The sequence below is a fragment of the Myotis lucifugus genome, unplaced genomic scaffold, assembly GCF_000147115.1.
Source record: "Myotis lucifugus unplaced genomic scaffold, Myoluc2.0 scaffold_5, whole genome shotgun sequence".
NCBI classification, from domain to species: Eukaryota; Metazoa; Chordata; class Mammalia; order Chiroptera; family Vespertilionidae; genus Myotis; species Myotis lucifugus.
In genome coordinates, this window is record NW_005871053.1 from 10296328 (window position 1) to 10305627 (window position 9300).

Genomic DNA, 9300 nt, shown 5'->3' on the forward strand with positions numbered 1-9300 from the left:
TTGATTCGCCTGTGTTGTACTCATTGGAATTGGGTGTTCATTTCCCAGCTCTGCCTTGAAGAATTTTTCTGGTTTTGTGTTGAAATAATATTGAAATTTCCGTACTAAATTCTCTCCTTTTGTGTGGGCATTGCTGTGTAGAGATTTGCTCAGGATAATACATTTTAGAATTTGAACCAGAGGGACTTCCCCTTTCACTAAGGCACCTCCGTGGGGCTATGTTGTGTTACTTGTTCTACAACCCAAGGAGGTGGAGGCAGGTGGCTGAGCTAAAGAAAGTGAATGGTTGCTGAGATGAGGAAAGAAACTATTGTAGATCCAAATTTTTGCTCCAGTTCATAAGAGACACCAAGCATCTCTTTCCCTCTCATCGGAGCTCCCCGCTGCCACATCTGGCTTCCCTTTTAGGTTCAAATGAGTTTATTAGTTTTGTCATTTTGTGTATAGCTGGGCTGACCCTGGAAAGACTGGTCTGAGAAACACCTGACATTTCAAGTACAAACAAGCCATAGATTGGCTTGAGCAGTTTGGGACCATCCCTGTGAACTGGCCAAAGCGCCGTCCTCTTGTTTCCTGGTGAAGAGGGAGATGTAAAGTGGTACAACTTGGAGGCTTTTCTGGATTTTTTCTTGTTACACTGCCAGTCGGGCTCTGATTTGGAAATCTGCTTCTCTCTCCTCCCTTGCCTGCAGGCTGGCGGCTCTCAGGTCATCTTTACCAACCCACTGGAGATAGTAAAGATTCGGCTGCAGGTAGCTGGGGAGATCACCACAGGACCCAGGGTCAGTGCCCTCAACGTGCTCCGCGACCTGGGACTTTTTGGTTTGTATAAGGTGGGTAGCTTCCCTCTGGTTATCTCAACAGAAAGGTTGTGATGGACTCCGTAGAAATGCGAAAGAAAGTGGAAACCAGATGGGAAAGCTGTCTTGTCCAGCAGGGTAGCTCCTGGAGTAGAAAATCAAACAAAAGGGAAATCAGGACACGTGCATCAGAGGTAGAGGGCCATACAAGCACGGCTCCTGGTGTCACCCTCAGGCTCCTGTGAAGCTGCTGGCAGGCCGGGCTGCAGACCCGCTGGCTGAGGCTCACAGCCTTTTATTGGATGATGGGTTTGGGAAAAGTTTCTTTGGTGTTGTCTTTGGGCTGGTTTAGGACTTCAAGATGGTCTTATGTTTATTTTGAGTCTGAGTTATCTCTATTGTTATCTTCCCAGTAGGAGCTTCTCTTTGTCTTAATAATTTGACCACAGTGAAACAGTAGTCGACTTTGGTAGGATTCGGGCCTTTAAGAAGTTAAGTGGTGGGATTTGTCAATAATGAATTCCATTAAAAAAATAGAGTGTATTGTACTTTAGCAAAATGCCAGTCAACAGATTCCTTCCCTGCAGGTATACTTATTCCCATTATTACAGATCAGATGTAATGGAGCAGAAGCTGTTATTCTTCTTAAACAAGGAAGAGTATTTCATTTCATTCTTTTGCCTGGTATAAGGGAGGGAATACGTAAACTTAGCTGCTATAGACAAGTGAGTTTCCACAGCATCTGACGTATTTATAGATCCATCACTGCCAAAACGTGTCAGTTGGCTTCTGGAGCAGCAAATTAGAAATGAGAAATTCTGTGGATTAGACTCATACAGCTACAGGGCTCTTAGGAGACCAGTAAAGCAGTGATGCCTATCTTGAGTTTTGTACACATTCTGTCCCTTCACCCCCAATTCCTATCCTTTTGGAATTCCCTTTGACACTGAATTCATTAATATTATTTCTCTTTGTAGCATCCTTCAGAGAGTTCCTAGAATTAAAAAAAATTTTTTTTAAACATTTTAGGTGTCTTTTTCTGTTGCTATTAATTCTTACCTGAGGATATTTTTTCCATTGATTTTTAGAGAGAGTGGAAGGGAGGGAAGGCGGGGGGGGGGGGGGAGAGAAAGAGAGAGAGAGAAAGAGAGAGAGAGGAAGAAAGAAAGATACATCAATTGGTTGTCTCTGCACATGCCCAGGGGTCAAACCTGCTACCTAAGTATGTGCCCTTGACCGGGAATCAAACCTACGACCCTTCAGTGGGTGGGTGGACACTCTAACCATTAAGCAACACTGGCCAGGGCCAATTTAGGTATCTTTTAAAAATAACCATTAACGGCCTGGCCGGTGGCTCAGTGGTTGAGCGTCAACCAATGAACCAGGATGTCATGGTTCAATTTCCCAGTCAGGGCACATGCCCGGGTTGCAGGCTCAGCCCCTGGTATGGAGCATGCAGGAAGCAGCCAATCAATGGTTCTCTTTCATCATTGATGTTTCTATCTCTCTCCCCCTCTCCTTTCCTCTCTGAAATCAATAAAATTACATTTTTAAAAATAGCCATTAGGGAAACAAGTACCAAAGTTGGACTGTTCTCCTGGCTCGGTAAAGCCCTGGGCCGTAGGACATGTGTGACCTCAGTCACTAAAACAGACTGTCCGTGGTGGCTTTCTATTTCCGTGGAAACTTCCTGCTAAAATATTTTGTCTGGGTCCCCCCAGTCCTGTGCTATTTAGGACATGGGGAAAAGGAACATTGGTGGTTTCTTCCCCCTTCCTTTCCCACTGCCACTGCCTATAGCTTCTTACCTGGCTTTCAGGGGCTCTAGCTGATGTGGATTGAATTGGTAATTTATTAGTTTTGGCACTGCCTTTGCTGGTTGCTTTGGAATCAAGCTATGGATATTATGTCTCCAAGTCTATCCCCCTGCCACCTCTACCTCCAACCCCATCAAAGCCAAACAGGACAACCCTGGAGGTTTGAGAATTGAATTTTTATTAACCTTAAAAACTGTATCTGTACTGAAAATGCCAAAAAATTCTTAGTTGTCAAAATGATGTTATTGTCCCGTTAACTAACTCTAGGACTCCAGAATCCACCAGCCTTTCTCAAGCTTTGAGTCATGTATGCTTCTCTATGTCGCCCCAGTTCAGTTCTCCCCACCACCTTCCACATCAGTCCCAGTGCTGTCTGAGGGACACCTCAAGCTTGTCACCTTGTGAACATTCACACTCTGTTTATACAACTGTTTTGCTCTGTTTCCTCACTGTGTGACAGGGTGCCAAAGCGTGTTTCCTCCGAGACATTCCCTTCTCCGCCATCTATTTTCCTGTTTATGCTCATTGCAAACTACTTCTGGCTGATGAAAACGGACGCGTGGGAGGTGCAAATCTCCTTGCAGCTGGAGCCATGGCAGGTAACACAGTTATTTTTTAAGCCGAAGACCCCCCCCCATTCTCCTTAAGAAGCACAGAATCTGTGTGTGCTTTCCCCCTTTATTTCTGGAAGGGTTATTGTTCATATCTGACTTAGTTTAAATGTGATTGCTTTTACTCCTTTGTGGGATGTGCTGTAATTCTGATGAGAGTTAATTACATTTGCATAATGTGGATAAACAGCTTAATGCAGCTTAGCAACTTGGAGTCAAATTAGATCTGCCCATCTAAATTGGGCTTTCATCATTAACGTGTTTCTTATTCTTAGCCTTCTGTGCCCCTCAAACTTTGGGTGCAGCCAAGCTAAGTGTTAAGGTGGAAAAGTTCTTTACCAAACCATTGCTTTTATCAGAAAGCTGTTCCTGTTTCTTCTCCCATCGTCCTTAGACCAGAGTAAGCAATGTTTCCCCAGCAAACCACCTTGTCCTTGATTGGCATCTCTTCTCTGCCTCTTAATACTTTCTGTCTTTTATTAATGGTGGTTTGTATAGTTTTGCCCTCTGTACTAGACTGGGAGCTCCTTGAGGGCAGAGGTTTCGTTCTGTTCATCCTTGCCTTCCCTATGAGGCCAGCATAGTAATCTAGATATATAAAAGGCTAAGTGACCGACTGACCATCTGACCAACTGACCGGCCGGTACATGTGACACACACTGGCAATTTAAAAATAAACGTTGACTTGTGCATGTGCGATACATATAAAGCTCTTGCTGGCACCAATCGCACGTGTGTTTTAATTTTATAATACTATATTATATATACTATTTTGACATGTAATTTTTTGCAGTAACAGAATTACCACAGGAATCTTCTAATGAATTTCCTTTCAATGTGCACGAATCCGTGCACAGGGCCACTAGTAATATGATAAATGCCAGTGGAAAAAATGAAAACCTTCATCTTGTCTAAGATACCAAATTGGACACAGAAGAGATTCATCTGAAAGAGGAGCCTAAAAAACGCAGGAGGTGCCAAGATGCTTCCTTGTGATCTCATGGGTCCAGGCTTCCTCTTGCTGTGAAGAGCTGACTGTGATAGAAAGGGAGTACCCGGCTTCCCCGCTGCACCAGGAATGACAGGAAGGAAAGGGCACGTGCTTTTTCTCCGTTACAGCAGGTCAAAGAAAGGAGCATGAAGGGTGAACACAAACTCAAACACTGTCCCCCAATGATCAGCGGAGCTCTGATTGCCTGAGCTCATTGCCTGTGGCTCTCACTAGGTACATTCTCCTCTGGTGCCCTGGCTATACCTCCCAGCACAGCCTGAGTCCGTCCGAGTGTGGCATGTGGCAGGAGCCCTTGGGGTGCTCCATGTTGTCCTTCTTGACAGGGAATGACGTGATGATTAAGAAATGCTCCCATGGCCCTAGCTGGCGTGGCTCTGTGGATAGAGCATCACCCTATGGACTGAAGGGTTGTGAGTTTGTGAGTTCAATTTTGGTCAAGGGCACGTACCTCCATTGCAGGGTGCTTCCGTGGCCCTGTTTGGGGCATGTGCAAGAGGCAACCAATCGATGGGTCTCTTTCTCATCAATGTTTTTGTTTCCCTCCCTTCCACTCTCTCAAAATAAATGGAAAAATAGCCTCAGGTGAGGATTAGCAACAACAAAAAGAAACTCACCCAGGGAGCTTTGAGCCCGTATTTGGGGTTCAGAAAGTCCCCCGTATTCTGGCACTTGGAACTTCAGTCAGTTGTATGCACATTTGAGAGGCAGTAAAGCTACCTGCTCAGCCTCGGCACTGAGTGCTCACCCAGCCCCATGGTGCTCTCCAAAGTCTCCCAGTTTTAATCGGGGCCAGCAGATTTCCCCTTAAGTCTTCTCTCTGTGCACTCCAGTCAGCAGCAAAACCAGCCCGAGAGCAGTGTAATCGTGGACAGGCCTGTGGCCAGTGCCTGATGGAGCCAAGTAAACACTCCATGGAACTGTCAGCACCAACTTCTCGCCCACAGACAATTGATGTCAGTTTTCAGAATGAGAGATGAATTTGTCTAATTTTTACCCATAAACCTTTGAATTCAGAACCTTCCAAAGGCAGGCAGTTACCCAGTTTCAGCTGCGTAAGAAGCAGAGCCCGGTGGAGGGAAGCGGTGAGCCTCTCCCCCTGAGGAAGGTCACCTGGCTCCTTTGTTCCCTGTTTTGTTTTATAAGGAAAAGGTGTGGTTGTGAAGTCCATCGTGTGTGTCCTGCTGCTGGTCAATCTCATCATGACCCTGGGAGCTCGGCACAGGGGATGGATGATGAGGCCTTGCATGATCAGGTCCCCTAATGTTCCTTAACCAGTTGCCGGGCCTCCTCTGCTCCCATTGTAATGACTTCTGTCATATAAGTATGTCTCAGCAAGTCACAGTCAACTCTCAAATTAGCCCCTCAAACGGGAGGGATCTGAGTATTGCTATTCACCTCAGATGCTAAGGTGACAAGAATTGGCAAAAAAACCCAAATCAAAACAAAACACCACCACCCTAGTTTAATGTCAGATACATTTAGGAGCTCATTAAATTGACATTATCCTCATTTCTTATTATACGTGAAAACACTTGATCTTATTTAAGAAAAAAGGAGGTAAAGTAATTGAAACCTAAGGGGGAACATTTGGGAATTATCTCAGTAATATTGCTGCCTCCTCCCTCGCCCCCGCTCAGTTCTTTGAGATCATATAGTACAGAATATTTTCCTAATTTAGAAAGAAAAGAGAATTCACACTGACACCGTTACTGGGTGTTTATATCCCTTTTACATTAGTGCCCAGGCATCTATTTAGGAGGCTATGGAGTTAGAGCAGTTGAAGTTGCTAATTGCATTGTTCAATGTTAGCAGTAGTATTTCTGTCCCTCGTAAGGTGCTTTGGATTAATTAAATGTGTCTTTCTCCTGCCCTAACCAGTTTGGCTCAGTGGATAGAGCATTGGCCTGCGGGCTCAAGGGTCCCAGGTTCGATTCCGGTCAAGGGCATGTACCTTGGTTGCGGGCACATCCCCAGTAGGGAGTGTGCAGGAGGCAGCTGATCGATGTTTCTCTCTCATCGATGTTTCTAACTTTCTATCTCTCTCCCTCTCCCTTCCTCTCTGTAAAAAATCAATAAAATATGTATTTTTAAAAAAATAAATAAATGTGTCTTTCTCCTGAAAGGTGTGCCTGCCGCTTCTCTGGTAACCCCAGCTGATGTCATCAAGACAAGACTGCAAGTGGCTGCCCGAGCTGGCCAGACGACATACAGTGGTGTCATCGACTGTTTCAGGAAGATACTCCGGGAAGAAGGGCCCTCAGCTTTTTGGAAAGGAACGGCAGGTAGGGGCAGGGCCCTGTGGAGAGGCCGGCTGGCGTTGGGGGCCTCCCCCATTACCAGTCAGTCTGGTGTTAAGTGCCCCGCTCCCATCTCTCTTTCAGCCCGAGTGTTTCGGTCCTCTCCCCAGTTTGGTGTTACCTTGGTCACCTATGAACTTCTCCAGCGGTGGTTTTACGTTGACTTTGGAGGCCTGTAAGTGCAGCTTTTCGACACCTTTGTTAAGAAAGCACCCAAAACAAATAGGTCTTTGCCTGCAGAGACAGTTTTGGAGCTGAAAGGACAGAGAAGCCTAGAGGACCAGTGCATGTAAATCAAACAGTGGGCTTAAATCAAAAAGCCTCCGCGTTAGGGAGGTGAGATCTCGACAGGGCGACATCACACACAGTATTAAGCAGCTCCTTGGGGAAAGTTTAGGGAGGCAGCCACTTGAAATGTTGTGTGAATAGGTACCTTTTCTTAGTGTAAGCAATATGAACTTCATGGATTTAGGTCCTTATTATTTAGATTTAGTAATGTCCTTTTCACCAGAAGTAATGTAAATTTGTATTAGTAACACTTTTGTGACCTTTCTTTTAAAGACTTAATTAAGCCCTCATACCTCGGAGATTTCATTGTTCACTATAATTTATTATTGGAATAGGTTTGGATGTTCTTAGAGCTAATTTATTGCAAACTAAACAGAAGAGGCTCGAAGAGAGGTTATGCCTATGGACATAATCACTGGTGAGATCCAGGCCAGAAATTGGGCCTCTCGAGGCTTAGTACTTGAAGCTTGTGCTGGAGAGAAGAGTAGCAATTTGTTGAATTTGCTGGGTGGGAAAGATTATATCCAAAGCAAGCAATTATCAGCTTTTCAGCATAAGATCAATCCTGCATCTGAGTCTTCGCCTCATAAACCAAGTAGAGGGACTTGTACAAAGAAGATCAATCTTACACTCCAGGCTTTTCTATGCTTTCACATTCCGTAAAACTAAGAATTATATCTCTTTAAACAGTTTTAGCAATAATTTTCATGAATTTACGGTTTTAAAAGTTAGTGTTTTAAATTCTCAAAGGAAAAATGTAAACTTTTTATGATTATGCATTGTGTAGAAAATTTGGAAAATAGGAAAGTAAAAAAGAAAATCACTCATAGTCCCACTTCCCAGAAAGTTTTTATATTTGAGTGTATTTTCTTCTGATCTATTTTCTGTGGATCTATTTATATAAGTTTATAAGCATTGAAATTGATCCCATTGTCTCCTAAATCAAATATGTGAATGTGTTGTTTTCAAAGCCCCTATAAATTGGGATTACTGCAGCATAGATAACAAGCAAATAGTTGGATAAATAATACTCTTTTTCGTGGCACGTGAGTCAGACTGAAATGTTCAGCTGTGTGCCATCCTCAGTCCTGAGCATGCTAACCATTAGCTTTGTCCTCTCAACAGCAAACCCTCTGGCTCAGAACCCACACCTAAGTCACGCATCGCAGACCTTCCTCCTGCCAATCCCGATCACATCGGTGGATACAGACTCGCCACAGCCACTTTTGCTGGCATTGAAAACAAGTTTGGCCTTTATCTCCCCAAATTTAAATCTCCTAGTGGCCCTGTGGCTCAGTCAAAGCCAGTGGCAGCAGCTCAATGATGAGACGACCACTGAGTGTGGCAAAGTAGCTCCCTGAAGAGAGAGGCCTAGAGAGCAGCCCTGTGATGTACCCAGGCAGCTGCACGATGCTGACTGAGCTGAGTCTATATGTCATATACATGTATTTGTTTATAGTCATTTGCCCAGGAAAAGATACAATGCAGTTTCAAGCTTTAGTCTTACGTGTTGAAATGTTTTTAAGCTTTGGCATGAGTTAGTGTTCTAGACTGCTTTGCACAGCTTGCACTGATAGTGAGTGACTGTACATATTGTACATCTTTGTACAGAGACATCTTGGCACCTCATCCCAACAAATCACATTTATAGAATGTATGCAGTTCCTAGTGGCTTGAAATGTACAGAATGTTTTGAAAGTGTTTTATTAAGAATCACACGAAAATAAATGTATTACAATTAAATTCATTCTCTCATTGGTGACTGATGGAACTGAAGCATCAATATTGGATGTATTTAATTTCTAGTTTGTTTTCCATTCTGGAAGAAAAAGGTACTTGCTGATAAAGAGGTATAACAAGACCAAGTGCCGACACCTTTGGATAAGAGATCCTTTGGAAAAGATGCATGTCAGTGGATGCCAGAGGACAGGCTAAGACTGGCGGGTGCTGATGCGTTTCCATTGTATTAAGTGTGTGCATACATCCTTCTCTGTTCATCGATCCAAAGGCATTTCCTAGACAGCCCCTCTGCCATTATGTTCATGGAGACAGGGCATCTCCAGCTCTACTGGCTTAGTTTTGCCTTCCTCTGGCACAGCAAGGGCCTAGCTGTCAAAACAGTAAAGGCTACTTTGGCAATTTTCCTCAAATGGATATGATTCCAGTCAAAAATAAAATACCAAAATGTGTCTGCATGTAGTTGAATTTTCCTTCGTAAATATACTGATAGTGCCTTTTATTTTGATTTGCTACTAATTCCAGATAACTCATGATCAGGTTTCCCTCTCTGACATTTTTATAGGAAATAGTTCGTTTTAGAAAGGACTATGGTGGAATGAGGGGAGGGAAGACGAAAGAGAAAAGCTCTGTCTTATGATTCAGTGGGGCCAGGTTCTTCCTTATGAATCCAGATACAAACTGCTTATTCCAGAAGTCACTCACCGAGGGTGTGATTACTAATTTAGATCTCAACAG

At 43.9% G+C, this 9300-nt stretch overlaps 1 protein-coding gene across 4 annotated transcripts in view; it reads left to right on the plus strand.

Annotated features, from left to right (window-relative positions):
* The window catches only part of SLC25A12 (solute carrier family 25 member 12), a 104928-nt gene extending 95908 nt beyond the window's left edge, over nt 1–9020 (plus strand). For all 4 annotated transcript variants that reach the window (XM_006083135.3, XM_006083134.3, XM_023744875.1 and 1 more), the window contains 5 exons: nt 693–833; nt 3078–3216; nt 6364–6522; nt 6622–6712; nt 7951–9020. In XM_006083135.3, coding sequence (XP_006083197.1) covers nt 693–833; nt 3078–3216; nt 6364–6522; nt 6622–6712; nt 7951–8149 — 729 coding nt within the window. In that variant the 3' untranslated portion in view covers nt 8150–9020. The remainder of the gene's footprint in view (nt 1–692; nt 834–3077; nt 3217–6363; nt 6523–6621; nt 6713–7950) is intronic.
* Nucleotides 9021–9300: the final 280 nt, after the last annotated feature.